The sequence below is a fragment of the Pongo pygmaeus genome, chromosome 20 (assembly GCF_028885625.2).
Source record: "Pongo pygmaeus isolate AG05252 chromosome 20, NHGRI_mPonPyg2-v2.0_pri, whole genome shotgun sequence".
Taxonomy (NCBI): Eukaryota; Metazoa; Chordata; class Mammalia; order Primates; family Hominidae; genus Pongo; species Pongo pygmaeus.
The window spans coordinates 43,593,066-43,612,080 of NC_072393.2; the positions used below are offsets into that span (position 1 = coordinate 43,593,066).

At 50.0% G+C, this 19,015-nt stretch overlaps 1 protein-coding gene across 7 annotated transcripts in view; it reads left to right on the top strand.

Annotated features, from left to right (window-relative positions):
- The window catches only part of SIPA1L3 (signal induced proliferation associated 1 like 3), a 300,743-nt gene that overhangs the window by 160,900 nt on the left and 120,828 nt on the right, over positions 1-19,015 (top strand). For all 7 annotated transcript variants that reach the window (XM_054462531.2, XM_063657662.1, XM_054462535.2 and 4 more), the window contains one exon: positions 13,032-14,869. In XM_054462531.2, the coding sequence (XP_054318506.2) occupies positions 13,342-14,869 (1,528 nt within the window). In that variant the 5' untranslated portion in view covers positions 13,032-13,341. The remainder of the gene's footprint in view (positions 1-13,031; positions 14,870-19,015) is intronic.

The window sequence follows — 19,015 nt, forward strand, 5'->3', positions numbered from 1 at the left end:
GCCCAGCCAAAAAGTCAGATTCTTAACGTGCAATCTGCTGAGCTGTTGCTGACTTGCTGGAATTTTGTCCTTATGAATGGATTTTAAAGACACTCGGCATTATTCACATATTCGGTATTCCCATGGCACACTCATTTGAACGATTTCATCTGATTTGGAGCACAGGGCAAAGGGGTAGCAGGCAGACTGTTGAGGTTTGAATCCCACCTGCCCCTTGTAACCGTTGCCTCATCTGTAAGATGGTAATGATGGAAGTCCCTACTTGGCAGGGCATGGTGGTTTGCACCTGTAACCCCAGCATTTTGGGAGGCCAAGACAGGAGGATCACTTGAGGCCAGGAGTTTGAGGTTTTGTGAGACCTCATCTCTACAAAAACACATTTTTAAGTAAAAAATTAGCCAGGTGTGGTGGCACACAGCTGTAGTCCCAGCTACTGAAGAGGCTGAGATGGGAGGATTGCTTGTGCCCAGGAATTTAAGGGCTGCAGTGAGCTATAATTGTACCACCACACTCCAGCCTGGGTGGCAAAGACCCTGTCTCAAAAAAGAGAAGAGAAATTTATTTAAAAAGGAAAAGAAGCCCCTACTTGATAGAGTTGTTATAACACACCAGTTAATACACGCCAGTGTGTAGCCCTGAATCTGGCGCATCAGGAGAGCTCATCAGTGTTGACCTTATGTTTAATACCGTCATCACCGTATTATCCCTCTCCACTGCCCCGCCCACATGTGAGAACAAATATGTTAGATCCCAGTCCACCCCAGACATGCATCTGTTCACAGTCTAGGGAAGACAAAAGATACTCAGAGGCTTAAAAATCCAGTGGGCTAAGTCCCATATCAAGGGTGCATGTACATCCCCGGGAGCTCAGCAGAGGGAGGAAAGAGGGAATTCTGCCTGGCCTGTAGAGGGAACAGACAGCATGGGGGTACAATGGGAGGGAGGCGAGGACAAGGCGCTCTGAATCAGTGAACCCCTGAAATAACTCCTGCAAAGGTCACCAGTGCCCTTCATACCTATAACTGCCACCATACGTGACTCTTTCAGCAGTGTCCACCCCTGTTGACAGTTGGTCCTCCCCAACCACACCTGCGCTCCAGCCTCCCTGCTGGGCCTGCTGTAGCTCATGTCCTGGCTCCCATCACCCGCCTGCCCACTTGGATGTACAGCCTCTCCGAGCTCGGAGGCAGACCCTCTTCTCTCTGCTCTCTCTGTTCCTTCTGTCCTCACCTAAGACTGCATAGTAGAATCAGCTGCCGAGCTTTTAAGAGGCACTCAGGCCTGCGCCCCACCCCAACCAGCTGATTCAGAATCTCTGGGAGTAGGGTGTGGACAGATACCTATATATATTTTTTTATTTTTTATTTTTATGAGACAGAGTCTTGCTCTGTCTCCCAGGCTGGAGTGCAGTGGTGTGATCTCGGCTTACTGCAACCTCCACCTCCTGGGTTCAAGCGATTCTCCTGCCTCAGCCTCCCAAGTAGCTGGGACTACAGGCACGTGCCACTATACCTGGTTAATTTTTTTTTTTTTTTTTTTTTTTTTTTTTTTTGTATTTTTAGTAGAGATGGGGTTTTACCATGTTGGCCAGGCTAGTCTTGAACTCCTGACCTCAAGTGATCCGCCTGCCTTGGCCTCCCAAAGTGCTGGGATTACAGGCACGAGCTACCATGCCTGGCCCAGACACCTATATTTTTATAAAGCTTCTCTGGTACCTCTATTGTATGCCGGCAGGGAGAACCAGTCCCCCGAGCATCCCCATCTGGCCTTGGATACTGGCTGTTTCCAGCTTCCCTGCTCATCCACGGCAGGTACCCTCTCTTCTTGCAGATCCTGGTTTAGACACCACCCTTCAAGGAGTCTTCCTGACCCCCTCCCAACTAGAGTGATCTTCAGTCCTATCTATCTATCTATTTATCTATCTATCTATCTATCTATCTATCTATTCATTTTTGAGACAGGGTCTTGCTCTGTCACTCAGGCTGGAGTGCAGTGGCGTGATCACAGCTCACTTGCAGCCTTGACCTCCTGGGCTCAAGCGATCCTTCCACCTCAGCCTCCCATAGTGCTGTGATAACACACATGAACCACTGCGCCCAGACATTTTATGACCTTTACAATGCTGGCCACCTTTGGAAATTCTGTCTTATTTCTCTGGCGCTTCTCTACTGGAGGTCCATTCATGAGAGCAGGGGCACAGTCTGTCCTGCTCAGAGATTTTCTTTAGCACCCACAGCAGTGGCGTGTAGTAGAAATAGATTGAGTAAATGAATGGATTTCGAGTGTTTGGTGTTTGTAGAATGAATGAATGAGTTATACATGACTGGGAAATGGTGAATAAATGAATATGTTTTTAGGGCTTTGTTGGCTGGAAGAACTTTTTTGAGGGATTTATAAGAACATGGTAGGTGTTTGTTGTGTGAGTGAATGGATGAATGGATGCATTTTAAGGACTAACTAGTTCTTCCTGGATAAATAAATGACTTGTATGTGCCCAGAAACTGCTGAGTCACTGGATGCATGCCTGGAGGAGTCCTTATTCCACCTGGGCCTTAGAGAGGAACCCTCGGACTTGATGCCACATCCCTGAGCCCTCCGGAGTGCTTGAGCCCCACTGAGCCTCTATGGCCGTGACTGGATCATGTTTCCATGAGAGGGAGATGCTTGGAGCACGTCAGGGCAGCCCTGAATACCCAGGGGGTCCCTCCACCTCTAATCAAAGGCCTGTGAAAGGACAGCCCATCCCCCCCCTACATGCTATCTCCAAGCATTGCTTTCAGCTTCTTGGCTGTGCTGCTTCCCAGGGAAGGACACACTCGGGCACCAAGCAGGCCCTGTTTGCCTTGGGTCACAGATCCCGACTGAGCCAGTGCTCCCTGGTCCTGAGTGAGGTTGTCATCCATCCAGTCATTCAATAGTTATGCTATTTTATCTATCCATCTATCTATCTATCTATCTATCTATCTATCTATCTATCTATCTGTCTATCTAATCTATCTAATCTATCTATCTAATCTATCTGCCTGCCTACCTACCTACCTAGCTGCCTACCTATCTGTCTAGTGACAGAGTCTCACTTTATTGCCCAGGCTGGAGTACAGTGGCGTGATCTCAGCTCACTGCCACCTCCACCTCCCAGGTTCAAGCGATTCTGTTGCCTCAGCCTCCCAAGTAGCTGGGACTACAGGCATGCACCACCATGCCTAGCTAATTTTTTCATATTTTTAGTGGACACGGGGTTTTACCATATTGGCCAGGCTGATCTCAAACTTCTGACCTCAGGTGATTCGCCCACCTCGGCCTCCCAAAGTGCTGGGATTACAGGCATGAGCCACCGTGCCCGATCAGATATTTATTTAGAAAAGAATTTTTTTAGAGACAGGGTCTCACTGTGCTACCAGGCTGGAGTGCGTGGTTCAACCCTGTCTCCCTCCTTTGCGATCAGCAGGGTCCCAGGTAAGGGCTGCTTTGTCTGCTGGGAGTGAAGTTGGCATGAGCAGGGCTCTCAGCCAGCCTGTGGTGGACAGGCAGTGTGAGCAAGAACCAAGCCTCAGTTGTGAAAGCCCCTGAGCATCTGGGGTCATTTGTTACTGCAGCATAGCTTACCTCATCCCGCCTGTCCCAAGAAGGAACACATTTTGTGGATGGGGAGCAATCAAGAGTTCAGGTTGGGAATGTTCAGTTGCAATGCAGTGAGATGTGTAAGTGGTGATGTCAAGTAATCAGGTGGGTAGGTGAGTTTGGAACTCAGAAGAGCAGTGGGAGCTGGAGATGCTTTCCGCATTGGCGGCACACATTTAAATGAGAATTGCAGAGGTCCAGACGCTGCCTGTGATTGCAGGGAAGGCTGGTGCTTGAACTCAGGACTGTCTGACTTGAGGTATGAAGGGGCTGGGGTTGAGTCCCCACTGTGTCAACTCATAGCCATGTGGCTTTGGGCACATTACTTCCTCTGTCTGCTCCTCACTTTCCTCGTCTGTAAAATGGAGGTAATAATGATACCCACCTCATGGGGTTGTTGAAAGGGTTAACACATAACAATTGACAGGCGTGAAGTGCTCAGGAAAGGACCTGGGCCATAGAAGGATTCTATTCATGGTAGTTGCTGTTGTAGATACTGGCTTTTGTGTATGTTTTCATTGTTGTTTTGTTTTATAAATATAATGTCCAGTGGTGGGAAATGGAATAGGGCTGACTTTGTGTCCAACTTGATGCAGAGACTCAAATGATGACTACAGCCCCAGATTCTAACTCCCAGTCCCCTTCACAGATAGTTCTTCTCCCATGGTTACGAGACAGCTGCAGCGACTCCATCCCTCCCATCTTCTCAGACTTAGGGTTAAAGGGAAAAGCACAGCCTTCAGCTCCAGCACTCCTGGTAAAGACATCACGGTCTCACTGGTTCTGATCAGGCCACATGGGTTGCTTCAGAGCTGGGGAAGGAGCCCCACCTCTAGCCCATTGGGTGGCCACTGGAGAGGGGAGGCTCCCAAAGGGAAGTCTGGACTGTTGGAAAAAGGAGTCCTGGCGACAGGGAAAGTAAACCACAACTGTCCACATTGCAGGGCTCTTGTGTTTCCCTATGCTGTGTGCTGTGAGCTTCTGGCAGACATTGCAGCTCTCACAGAGTTGGGCCTTTTGGAGCCAAGACACCAAGGCCGTGTGGTGCTTGCCTGCTTGTCACAGGGGCAGTCTGGGAGCGTTCACACCCACAGATACACCATTGGTTGCCTGCTCTTCTAACAGACCCTGATAAGTCCCCACTGGCCCAGAGGCAGTCAGGATGGCTACAGATTTTGGCTCTCCCAGCTTCCCTTGCAAACGGAGTGGCCGTGTATCCACATTCTAGCCGGTGGGACATAAAAGAAAGGATTGCAGCAAGGGGAATGTTCTGGGAAAGATTCTCCTTCCTGATTAGGGTCAGACCGGTGCCCTCACCATCCCTATCTTTCCCCTTTAGTGGGAAGTGTGGCTGTGGCCACCAGCTTGTGACCATGATGCAGCAAGCCAGCACATGAGGGAGACAGAGGGAATGGGGGGATGTGCTTCACATCGCCATCCAGCTTTCCCACCAGGCCTGGAGCCGCCATATCTGGCCTCCTGGTGACATGAGATGACTAAATGTCTTCACTGTGCAAACCACCGTTGGCTAGTCTTCCGTTACTTGCAGCCAAACGCATCCCAACTGACTCTCTCCCACTGCCACTCACTCCTCATTTTGCTGCTGTCTCCCAGGCTGCCCTAGTTTTCCCCATATACAGTTCCCCAGCTGCCCTCCTTCACACAGCACCGTGTGTCACTCAGGGTCCTCTGATGCCAGCAGCAGAAGCCACGCTTGGCACTCTGTGGCCAAATCACAATTCATTGAGGATGTACAGAATGAACAGGAGGCCAGAGGAGCATTCTTAGAAAACAGGGAGGAGCCAAGGAAGCCCTGGAGGGAAGAAACCAGGGGTCCCCAGCAAAAGTCACTGCACAGGAGAAGCCAGGTCCACTGTCCCTGCCCCTGCAAGGACACTTTCCAGCCTCACATGCTCTTAGAAACCTCGCACGGAGTCCTAGGAGAGAACCCTGGGCCGACCAAGCCCACGTCCTGCGCCCACTCCAACTGTGCTTCTGTAATTGGAGGGAAAGGGGAAGCACTCCTGCCAAAGATACACAACAGAACTGTAGTAAGAGCAGGTGGTATTATACCTGTTTTACAGATCAAAACCGAGTCACTATTTCCATAACCCGTCCATGGCACACCAGGATTGAGCCCAGGAGGCAGTCTGGTTCCTGCCTGTGCTGTGCTTCTCTCATCACGGGGGTTCCCCATCGGGAAGGTCCAGGTGCTTTTAGGAAGGAGGAGCTCAGTAGAAGACAGCTGGAAAGAGACCAGTGTGCACCCTCCGAGTCCCAGAGGCTGCGGGTGCCACTCAGCCTCTGAATGTCACAAGAAGACTCGGCTGCAGCTGCTAGGAGAAGAGATTTGTGCAGAGAGACCAAGGCCTGCAAGAACATTGTGTGTGTGCACAGAAGGGAGCAGAATGGATTGAGGGTTTCTGACTGAGCTGGAAACAAATGCCATCAGCAAAGCCCATCTGTTGGGAGGTGCTTGCATAAGCAAGTCAGGGTCGCATCTGGGCCACTGGTTTTCCCAACCAGCCTAAGTGTGGCCTCAAAGGACTAATCCTCCCTCTGCACTCCGCACTCTGAAGGCAGAGCCACAACACAGGCTGGGCTGCAGAGGACAGGCAGCACCCTCAGGCGGGCCATCATCCCAGCTTGACCTGGGATCTGGTGCCCTGCACAGCGGAGTGTGGGGCGGGGTTCAGGCTCTCAAGCAAACAGTCTTGCCATTCTGTAACTGACAGTTTAGAGTGGAGACAATAAACACCACAGATAAAGTAATTGTACTTTTCTCTGGCAAACCAGCAACCCCTGCCGAAGTGTGACCCACACATACTTATTTTGTGTACCCTCATTGTGTGTGTGTATGTGGTGTTTTGTTGTTGTTGTTGTTGTTTGTTTTTTGAGATAGAGTCTTGCTCTATCACTTGGGCTGGAGTGCAGTGGCACAATCACAGCTCACTGCAGCCTGGGCCTCCCAAATAGCTGGAACTACAGGCATATGCCACCACGCCTGGCTAAGTTTTAAAATTTTTTGTAGAGATGGGGTTTCACTGTAATGCCCAGGCTGGTGTCAAACTCCTGGGTGCAAACAGTCCTCCCGCCTCAGCCTCCCAAAGTGTGGGTATTACAGGCATGAGACCCTGTGCCCGGCTTCATTGAGGTTTTCATTGTTAATGTTCTTAGGAAGTGCATTTTACCCTTGAACAACATGGGTTGGAACTGCGTGGATCTATGTATACATGAATTTTTTTCAATAAATATATTGGAAAATTGTTTAGAAATTTGCAACTATTTACTGGGCACGGTGGCTCACGCCTGTAATCCTAGCACTTTGGGAGGCCGAGGCGGGCAGATCACCTGAGGTTGGGAGTTCAAGACCAGCCTGCCCAACATGGAGAAACCCCGTCTCTACAAAAGATGCAAAATTAGCTGGGCGTGGTGGCACATGCCTGTAATCCCAGCTACTCAGGAGGCTGAGGCAGGAGAATCGCTTGAACCCGGCAGGCAGAGGTTGCAGTGGGCTGAGATGGCGCCACTGCACTCCAGCCTGGGCAACAGAGTGATACTCCATCTCAGAAAAAAAAAGAGATTTGCAACTATTTGAAAAGAACTTGCAGGGGTGGGTGTGGTAGTTCACGCCTGTAATCCCAGCATTTTGGGAGGCCAAGGCTGGCGGATCACTTGAGGCCCGGAGTTTGAGCCAGCCTTGCCAACATGGTAAAACCCTGTCTCTACTAAAAATACAAAAATTGGCCGGGCATGGTGGTGTGCACCTGTAATCCCAGCTACTCAGGAGGCTGAGGCAGGAGAATCACTTGATCCTGGGAAGCAGAGATTGCAGTGAGCCGAGATTGTGCCACTGTACTCCAGCCTGGGTGACAGAGCAACACTCTGTCTCAAAAAAAAAAAAAAGAAAAAGAAAAAGAAACAGAAAAGAAAAGATCTTGCAGGTGAACCACATAGCCTAAAAATATTTTTTAAAAAAGAAAATGTTAAGGCCAGGCACGGTGGCTCACGCCTGTTACCCCAGCACTTTGGGAAGCCGAGGCAGGCGGATCACAAGTTCAGGAGATCGAGACCATCCTAACATGGTGAAACCCCGTCTCTACTGAAAATACAAAAAATATTAGCTGGGCATGGTGTCAGGCGCCTGTAGTCCCAGCTACTCCAGAGGCTGAGGCAGGAGAATGGTGTGAACCCAGGAGGCGGAGCTTGCAGTGAGCTGAGATTGCACCACTGCACTCCAGCCTGGGCGACAGAGCAAGACTCTGTCTCAAAAAAATAAATAAATAATAAGTAAATAAATAAATAAATGAATAAAAATAAAATGTTAGGTATGTCATGAATACATAAAATATGTGTGCATTAGTCTATTTTATCATTTGCTACCATAAAATATACACAAATGCATTCTAAAAAGTTAAAGTTTATCAAAACTTACACACAAACACATTGCCAAGCCAAGAGAAATGTAAACAAACGTAAATATGCACAATTAAATCATAACTGCATGAAATTAACTGCAGCACACACTGCACTACCGTCATAGTTTCACGACCACCTCCTGTTGCTACTGCGGTGAGCTCAAGTGTTATGAGTATCCGTTTGAAACACCGTGTGACACTCATCATCTCTGCATGAGCAGTTTGTCTCTCCAGCAAATTGCAAATCGCAGTAAAAAATGATCCCTAGAGGTTCTCACCTAGTTTTCATCGTGTTTAGTGCAATACCGTAAGCCCTGAATAACCTCAGGGGACCCGTACAAAGTGCCACTAGTGATGCTGGAAGTTGTCCCAAGAAGCAGAGAAAAGTCATAACATTACAAGAAAATATGCAATTGCTTGATATGTGCCATCGATGGAGGTCTGCAGCTGCAGTTGCCCGCCATTTCCAGATAAATGAATCCAGTGTGAGGACCATCGTAAAAAATGAAAAGGAAATTCATGAAGCTGTCGCTGCATCTATGCCAGCAGGCACAAAAACCTTGCACTGTTTACAAAATATATTTTTATCTCGTGTTGCAAATGCAGCTTCTGTGTGGCTACAGGATTGCTATAAGGCATACCTATAGATTGTAATTTGCTTCGAGAAAAAGTGAAGTCATTACATGGCAACCTAAAGCAAAAGGAAGAAGGAGGATCTCAAGCTGGGGAATTTAATGCCAGCAAAGGATGGTTTGATAATTTTAGAAAGAGTATGGCTTAAAAAATGTCAAGATGGCAGGAGAAGCAGCTTCTGCCGACCAGAGGCAGCAGATGAGTTCCTGGATGCCAGTGAGAAAATCATTGAGGAGGCTGGGCACGGTGCCTCACACCTGTAATCCCAGTACATTGGGAGGCTGAGGTGGGAAGATCACTTGAGCCCAGGAGTTTGAGACCAGCTTGGGCAACATACTGAGACCCCACCTCTACCAAAAATTTAAAAATTAGCTGGGCATGGTGACATGCATCTGTAGTCCTAGCTACTCAGAAGGCTGAGGCAGGAGGATCACTTGAGCCCTGGAGTTTGAGGCTATAGTGAGCTATGATTATACCACTGCACTCCAGCCTTGACAACAGAGAAAGACCGTGTCTCTAAAAAAAATAATAAAAAAATGAGTAAGAAAAAGAAGTAAGCCTGTTCATAAGTGCTAAGGAGAAAAATGGAGCAGAGGAAGGGCCTGGGAGTGGTGGGGATAGACACACAGAGGCAAGCACTATTAGTTTTTTGAAAATTCTTCCAATCATCTCTGCATGATAGTTTGTTGTCTCTCTTGTTTTTTCTTTTTTCTTTTTTTTTTTTTTTTTTGAGATGGAGTCTCACTCTGTCGCCTAGGCTGGAGTGCAGTGGCGCAATCTCGGCTCACTGCAACCTCCACCTCCTGGGTTCAAGCAATTCTCTTGCCTCAGCCTCCCGAGTAGCTGGGACTACAGGTGTGCGCCACCATGCCCAGCTAACTTCTGTATTTTTAGTAGAGACGGGGTTTCACCATGTTAGCCAGGCTGTTCTTGAACTCCTGACCTCGGGTGATCTGCCTGCCTCGGCCTCCCAAAGTGCTGGGGTTATAGGCATGAGCCACTGCGCCTGGCCAATATTTTTGCTTTTCCAATTGGGAAATGTTGCATGCAACTCTAGATTTCTGATTTCTCTTGGAAAATCAGATGATCTGACATCCATACTCCCGCAAGCCTCGGTTGTCAGAAGATGCCCTGCCATCCAGGTCAGTGCAGGCTCCTCTTGGCCTCTCTCCTGTCTCTCTTAGGCAACTCGACCCTGTGGGTTTTCCAGCTTCCTCTCTCTTCTTTAGCCCATCCCTGTGCTGCCTCCCGGCAACGTCTTCAGGATCGTTGATGTTCTCGTGGGGCACCAGGAAGAGGGGCTCCCCCTTGCTCCCCACTACCCACCTGCCCTCTTCTGGTGCTCACTTTTTCAGAGGCTTCAGGCTCCCCTTGCTATTTGCTCCTTGAATCTGCTTTGAGCTTCCCTTGTGATCTCTGCCAGTTCGCTCTATAACTCTGGGCATAAATTAGGAAAAGCCTCCCCTACACATGCACATACATGCACGCACGCACACACACGCACACACACACAGACATGCACACACACAGACATGCACACACACAGACACACACACACAGAGACGCACACAGACATGCACACACACAGACATGCACACACACAGACACACACACACAGAGACGCACACAGACATGCACACACACACAGACACGCACACACACACAGACACGCACACACACACAGACACATACATGCAGAATAGGCCTGCTACTTTCTCACACAGGAAGCTCTAGTAGCCGTTGATCAAGAACAGCTGCATCCAGCTCTAGATTCTCAGGGAAAGAAAAGTTAGAGGTCACCTTGAGCCAAGTGCGTGGCCCAAAGCAGCACTCTACTGCCCTGAGCAAAATCAGTTCCGTTGGCAGGAGGGAACAGGCACGGCTGCTGGGCAGTCAACAGCTTCCATCACAGACGGCAACCCACTTTCCCCTTCCTCTCCAGCAGGATTTTCATCGTCTAGAAGTTCAAGGTGGAGACAAAGGGAAGTGACCCCACAGGGTGTTTTATGTGCTGGACAGAAGCACAGACTCCTTTCCCCAGGAGGCTACAAATCAGGAGGTACTTACACCTCCAATGAGGCAGAGGCCATCTGTTCACTCATATGTATAATACTGAACAAACGTCCTGGATGTTCTAGGTGGCTCATGCCTGTAATCCCAGCACTTTGGGAGGCCGAGGCAGGCGGATCACGAGGTCAGGAGATCGAGACCATCCTGGCTAACACGGTGAAACCCTGTCTCTACTAAAAATACAAAAAAATTAGCCAGGTGTGGTGGCAGGCACCTGTAGTCCCAGCTACTCGGGAGGCTGAGGCAGGAGAATGGCGTGAACCCAGGAGGCGGAGTTTGCAGTGAGCTGAGATTGTGCCACTGTACTCCAGCCTGGGCAATAGAGCGAGACTCCGTCTCAACTGTTGTAGGCACTGGGGATGCATCAGTGAACAACACAGACATCCCTGCCGTTCTGGAGCCAACATTTGAGTGGTGGACCTAGCCAGGAGACAGAATGAACAACTGCTAAGAAAAATTGGAAGAAAGTAGAGTGGGTAATTAAGAAAGGCTTCCAGAAGACCAGGCTTCTCTGTTTCTATAGGGTGATTTGGGAAGGTTTTTGTTTTTGTTTTTGTTTTTGTTTTTTGGGATTTTTTTTTTTTTTTTGAGACAGGATCTCGCTTTGTTGCCCAGGCTGGAGTGCAGTGGCGTGATCGTGGCTCATGCAATCTCAACCTCCCGGGTTCGAGCGATCCTTTTACCTCAGCCCCCTGAGTAGCTGGGACTACAGGCATATGCTACCATGCCCGGCTAATTTTTATATTTTTAGTAGAAGTGGGGTTTCGCCATGTTGGCCAGGCTGGTCTTGAGCTGCTGGGCTCAAGTGATCCACCCGCCTTGGCCTCCCAAAGTGCTGGGATTACAGGCGTGAGCCACTGCTCCCAGCTGGAAGTCTCCATGGAAGAACTGACATCATGGGAAGGAACCAGCCCCAGGAAGGAACCAGCCCCAGGAAGGACTGAGGAAGCATATCAGATATCCTGGATAAGGTTTGGTGCATCAGAACAGAAAAGAAGGCCATTATGATCAGAGCTTAGTCAGGGATGAGGCGAGACATCGGAGCCAGATCCTGTGAGGCTTGTGGAGCAGGGGAAGGAGTTTGGATGGTGTTTTAATGCAGTAAGTAGTCACTGGGGAGATCTCAGTGAAAAAGTGATGGGCTCTGATTTTCCCAATCATAGTCTGCAGTAACCACATGGATTTCTAGAGACATTCCTTCTGCGGCTTTCCTCCCCAAACTCCACTGGTGCTCATGTTGACTCATCTGTCATTTTCACTTCCTTTCTGGCAGAGTAGCTGGGCTGAGCAAACAACAGAGCAGATGGACAATAGTCTGGCCTCTGCATGAAGCCCAGTTCACAGGAAATACAGGGGGCAGAGGAACATGTTAAGTGGCACCACAGGGATCCTGAAAGTGGGGAAATCCACAGGACAGGTGACCCCTTTCCTTCAACAAGTAAAGAGCATCAAAATAAAGGAAGGTGGCCATTGTAGAGGAGACTTAAGAAAATACCTGCATAAGCAGAGGATGATTTCGAACAAACCAGCTCACAAAAGACACCTGTGAGACAATGACGGGAAATGTAATACAGGCAGGGTAGTGCATGACATTAAAGAATTCTTGTTAATTTAGATGAGTATGATAATGTTATTGTAGTGATTTTTTTTTAAAACCTTATCTACTAGAGATACAAGCTAAAGTATTTATGGGTGAAATGACCTGATGTCTGGCCAGGTATGGTGGCTCATGCCTGTAATCCCAGCACTTTGGGAGGCTGAGGCGGGCGGGGATTGCCTGAGGCCAGGAGTTCGAGACCAGTTTGGCCAATATGACGACCCCGTCTCTACTAAAAATACAAAAAATTAGCCGGGCACGGTAGCGCATGCTGGAATTCCAGCTACTTGGGAGGCTGAGGCAGGAGAATCATTCGAACCCTCGAGGTGGATGTTGCAATGAGCCAAGCACGTGCCACTGCACTCCAGCGTGGGTGACGGAGCGAGACTCTGTCTCAAAAAAAAAAAAAAAAAAAAAAAAATATGACCTGATGTCTGGGGTTTACTCTAAAACATTCTATCAGAAACAAAGAAGGTCACAAGGCTGGGTGAATAGATGAAATGGGAATGGGAAATAGTGGTTGTTGGAGCTGATGGGTGACTCAGTCTCCTCTCTGCTTTTGAGTATGTTTGCAAATTTCCATAATAAGGTTTTTTTAATGAGTAAGGCTGTCAAGAAAAGTCACATGTCCCACTTTCTGGGAGCAGTAACACGGCCATTGCAGCTCACATTTTCCTTTTCTCCCATTTCAGCATGGCGAGGACAACATCCTTGCGGCCTCCAGCTGGCCGTCGACCACAGCTACTGCCTGCTCTGCGCTACTGAGCCACTCGGTCTGGAGCCCCCAGGACAGCACCTGCCTCCTGAGGTTGTCCTGGCTCAGCTGTGCACAGCGATGGTGGAGAACTGGACTCCACAGGCTCACAACCTTCCTGTCAGGTTTCAGGGCCCAGCATCCTTCATCCTGGGCCTGGCAGCCCTTAATAATGGCTGAGGGTTGGGGGACCCCATAGAGTGACACCACAGCGTACCGGGCCAGCAGCACTCCAGTGCCCGTGGACTATGACCACCTATCGGGCCATCCCCAGCGATGGTGTGGACCTGGCAGCCAGCTGTGGCGCCAGGGCGGGCGATGTCCTCCCTGGGCCACACACAGGGGACTACGCTCCCTTGGGATTCTGGGCCCAGAATGGCAGCATGTCCCAGCCTCTTGGCGAGAGCCCGGCCACCGCCACCGCCACCGCCAGCACCCGCCCCAGCCCCACCACTCCCTTAATGCCCAAGATGGGCGTGCGCGCAAGGGTGGCCGACTGGCCGCCCAAGCGGGAGGCCCTGAGAGAGCACAGCAACCCAAGCCCCTCCCAGGACACAGATAGCACAAAGGCCACCAAGATGGCCCATTCCATGAGGAGCATACAGAACGGACAGCCCCCCACCAGCACCCCGGCTTCCTCAGGGTCCAAAGCCTTCTACCGACTCTCCAGGAGAAGGTCCAAAGACGTGGAGTTCCAGGACGGGTGGCCCCGGTCCCCCGGCAGGGCCTTCCTCCCCCTTCGGCACCGCAGCAGCAGCGAGATCACCCTCAGCGAGTGTGACGCGGAGGACGCGGGGGAGCCGCGGGGGACCCGGCACACGGGGGCGCTGCCCCTTTTCCGCGAGTATGGGAGCACCTCGTCCATCGACGTGCAGGGCATGCCCGAGCAGAGCTTCTTCGACATCCTGAACGAGTTCCGCAGCGAGCAGCCCGACGCCCGGGGCTGCCAGGCCCTCACCGAGCTCCTCCGGGCAGATCCTGGCCCACACCTCATGGGGGGCGGCGGCGGAGCCAAGGGGGACTCCCACAACGGGCAGCCCGCCAAGGACAGCCTCCTGCCGCTGCAGCCCACAAAGGAGAAGGAGAAGGCCCGGAAGAAACCTGCGCGGGGCTTCGGCGGCGGGGACACGGTGGACTCGTCCATCTTTCGGAAGCTAAGGAGCAGCAAACCCGAGGGGGAGGCTGGGCGTTCCCCGGGGGAGGCCGACGAGGGCCGGAGCCCCCCGGAAGCCAGCAGGCCGTGGGTGTGTCAGAAGAGCTTCGCCCACTTCGACGTGCAGAGCATGCTGTTCGACCTCAACGAGGCGGCCGCCAACAGGGTGTCGGTGTCGCAGCGGCGGAACACCACCACGGGTGCTTCGGCGGCTTCCGCCGCCTCGGCCATGGCCTCCCTCACGGCCTCTCGGGCCCACAGCCTCGGAGGCCTGGACCCGGCCTTCACCAGCACGGAGGACCTAAACTGCAAGGAGAACTTGGAGCAGGACCTCGGCGATGACAACAGCAACGACCTGCTGCTCAGCTGCCCGCACTTCCGCAATGAGATCGGGGGCGAGTGTGAGCGCAACGTGAGCTTCTCCCGGGCTTCCGTGGGCTCCCCGAGCATTGGCGAGGGCCACCTGGCAGAGCCCGCCCTGAGCGCCTACCGCACCAACGCCAGCATCTCGGTGCTGGAAGTGCCCAAGGAGCAGCAGCGGACGCAGAGTCGGCCCCGGCAGTACAGCATCGAGCATGTGGACCTGGGCGCCCGCTACTACCAGGATTACTTCGTGGGCAAAGGTAACGGATGGCGTGTGGGTGGGAAGGTTGGGTGGGCCGAGGCTTGTCTCCGAGACCCCCACTACTCATTCATTCACTCTGTGCCAGGCCCTGCTCTGGCGCTGAGGATGTGGCAGGAACAGAGACCTCCCTTGTGGAGGGCTGTGAGGATCCGGTGAGCAGAGCCACCCGGGCCTCAGCCCTGTGTCTGACACAGCCGCACTCCATAAACCTTGAGCTACAGGATACAGCTCTGCATTTACTCAGCACATATGGGCTTGGGGACAGCTCAGTGCCAGGCACTCTCTAGAGCCTGGGGAGGTAGTATCAACCAGCTTAAAACAAATATTCTGTCTTCTTAGCACTTTTAATGTTTTCATGGGTAACGCGAACAATAGAACAGGATAAATACAAAAAATACACAAGGGATTATAGGGTGCTAAATGCAGTGGAAAAGAGTAAAGCGGGGAAGAAGGAAATGGAGTGTCAGAGGGTGGGGGCAGATCTCAGTGGGGGATGGTCAGAGAGGGCCTCCGAGGCAGGTGCGGTTTGAGTACCAAGCTGAAGTCACCATGTGCAAATTGCAGACAGTGTTCCCAGAACAGAGCAGCGAATACAAAAGTCTTGGAACTGCCAGGCGCGGTGGCTCAAGCCTGTCATCCCAGCACTTTGGGAGGCTGAGGCAGGCGGATCACTTGAGGTCAGGAGTTCAAGACCAGCTTGGCCAACATGGTGAAACCGCATCTCTACTAAAAATACAAAAAAATTAGTCGGGCGTGGTGACGTGTGGCTGTAATCCCAGCTACTTGGGAGGCTGAGGTAGGAGAATCGCTTGAACCCAGGAGGCAGATGTTGCGGTGGGCCGAGATCATGCCACTGCACTCCAGCCTGGGTGACAGAGTGAGACTCTGTCTCCAAAAAAAAAAAAAAAAAAAATTCAGAATTGCTTGTAACTGCTAGTAACAGGCTTAAACAATATAGAAGGGACTCTCCTGTGAAAAAATCCAGAGTTCAGCAGCCCAGGGCTGGTATGGTCAGTCTTCAGCATCACTAGAACGTCAGCCTTAGTGCATGGCATGATCCCCCACTGCCCCACACCAAGATGGCTGCTGGAGTGCCAGCCATCACATCTGTGTTTCCAGGCAGAGAAAAAGAGGAAAGGGTAAGGACAAAAAGGCAGACCTCTTGTCAAGTCAACCCCCTTATGCCTTTATGCCTAGTGTTTCATTATTGGAATGCTAAGCATGTGGGAGTTATAGCCTACTGCTCAAGGACATTGCCAGGGTCTGAATTTTTACTCATGGAAAAATTCAAAAAATTGCAGCCTCCAGCATAAATGCATTAAAGAGCTTTCTCAGAAGCCCAGTCCAGCGACTTCCACTTATTGGCCACACCTGTGTGCAAAAGAGGCTGAGAAACGTAGGTTTTTAGCTAAACAAAGTTTTTATTTTCCAAGAATAGAGGGTTTTTCTTAAAAAAAAAAAAAAAGAAAGAAAGAAAAAAGGAGAAGAAGTACTAGCAGCTAGTACTCCACAGCAACTAGGTTTTTTTTTTTGTTTTTTGTTTTTTCTTTTTTCTTTTTTTTTTTTTGAGGCAGTCTCGCTCTGTCGCCTTGCCCAGGCTGGAGTGCAGTGGCGCAATCTCAGCTCACTGCAGCCTCTGCCTCCTGGGTTCACGCGATTCTCCTGCCTCAGCCTCCTGAGTAGCTGGGATTACAGGCGCTCGCTATCATGCCCAGCTAATTTTTGTAGTTTTAGTAGAGACAGGGTTTCTCCATGTTGGCCAGGTTGGTCTCGAACTCCTGACCTCAGGTGATCCACCCACCTCGGCCTCCCAAAGTGTTGGGATTACAGGCGTGAGCGACCGCGCCCGGCTCACAGCAACTAGTTTTTAAAAATATTTAAAGTAATTTCCTTATCAAACATAACAAATGTCAGTTAAGTCATCCCACAGGACACTGGAGCTCCAACTTGGAGTCAGACAGCCCTCGGTTTGGGGTATCTGTTCCATAGCTGATCCACGTGATACGTTTTACCCTTCAGACTGCGTGACGAAGATGATTATATCAATATCACGTGCACAAACAAAATGACACAGAGATTGAAAAGAAAGGGATAAAAAAGAAGTTCCAGGCCCGGCACGGTGGCTCACCCTTGTAATCCCAGCACTTTGGGAGGCTGAGGCGCGTGGATAACAAGGTCAGGAGATCGAGACCATCCTGGCTAACACGGTGAAACCCCGTCTCTACTAAAAATACAAAAAATTAGCTGGGCGTGGTGGTGGGCGCCTGTAGTCCCAGCTACTCGGGAGGCTGAGGCAGAAGAATGGCGTGAACCCGGGAGGCGGAGCTTGCAGCCACTGCGCTCCAGCCTGGGCAACAAAGCGAGACTCCATCTCAAAAAAAAAAAAGAAGTTCCAGACAGTTGCTTACAAGGAAAAAGCCAATGAGGCAATGTCAGTATCACATGAAATAGATTTAAAGGCTGAAAGCACCTTTTAGAGGAATTAAAAAGGCCATTTCATGTTTCTTAAAGTTCGCCAAGAAATCCTGGTAGTTGTGAACCTTTGTATACCTGGCAACTTGGTTTAGGGGTACACAGATTTAAAAAATGGATCAGGCTGGCTGAGTGCATTGGCTCACGCCTGTAATCCCAGCACTTTGGGAGGCCCGAGGCGGGCAGATCACCTGAGGTCAGGAGTTCAAGACCAGCCTGGCCAGCATGGTGAGACCCTGTCTCCACTAAAAAATACAAAAATTAGCTGGGCGTGGTGGCAGGTGCCTGTAATCCCAGCTACTTCGGAGGCTGAGGCAGGAGAATCGCTTGAAGCTGGGAGGCAGAGGTTGCAGTGAGCCTAGATTGCACCATCTCAATCCAGCCTGGGCGACAGAGTGAGACTCTGTCCCCTCAACCAAAACAAACAAACAAAAACGCTATGGGGAGAAGTGGAAAAATTCACAACCATAGCGGGAGAAGTGCACAGATTATCCCTCTGAAGTTGACAGAATCTAGTAGCTGAAAAATAAGGATTTAGAGGATTTAGATAACCTAATGAAAACTTGATTTTTACACTGTATATGTATTAACTTTGTACCTAACCAACAAAGAACACATTCTTTTCAACCTACATGTACAAATACGTACATGAAAGGAATGTGGATCAAATAAAGATCAAATACGATTATATATTAAAATACTTAGTTCTTTGTTAGGCTGGTAGGAAGTACTCATCATGGAGCTTAAAAAAAAAAAAAAAAGCCATTTTCTTTTTAAAAATTTCTTTGTAGCCCTGAAAGCTGTTAAAGAAAAAAATACTCTGGCCAAGCCCAAGGGCTCCCTGAAAGTGTAATTACAGCACTTTCGGAGGCGGAGGTAGGATCATTACTTGCCCCCAGGAGTTAGAGACCAGCCTGGGCAACATAATGAGACCTCAAAAAAAGGTTAAAAATTTAGCCAGGTGTGGTGGTGCATGTCTGTAGTCCCAACTGTTGTGGAGGCTGAGATGGGAGGATCACTTCAGCCCTAGAGGCAGAGGTTGCAGTGAGCCATGATTGCACCACTGCACTCCAGCCTGAGTGACAGAGCAATACCCTGTCTCAAAAAACAAAAACTCTTCAATAATATTTGTTAAAGCACAGTAAAGAATTTATTCAGAACCATCACAGTAGGCATAGGGACCACTGCAGCGGAGTCTGGCAGTCGGGAAGAGAGATTGGGCTGAACTCTGAATACAGCGTAGTCAAGTGGGAATTTATAGCCAAGAAGCAGGATGGGGGTCAGTGCATGGAAGAAATTACTAAGAAGAAATGTCAGAGGTAAGGAGGATTCTGGTTAAACCAACCTAATCTTGCTGATGACACGCCAGGATGATCAGACATCACCTTTGGATGGTGGAAGATGAAGAGCTTGATCAGATGTTGAAGATGTCCGGATACTGAGGATAAGGCTGGGGGGCAAGGTTCTTGCTAAACTGACTTAGCGCAGGGTTCTTTGTTAAAACTGGATTTTACAAGGAGGTACACAGATGGGCCTAGGAGAAGATTCCAAAGCCTGACTAAAGTTTGGCCAAGCAAAGAATCTTTGTCAAAGCTAGTAAATAAATTAGTCATTGGTCAGTGTTTATTGAGTGCCTACTATATGCTAGGATTTGCAAGGAGCTAGATATGTA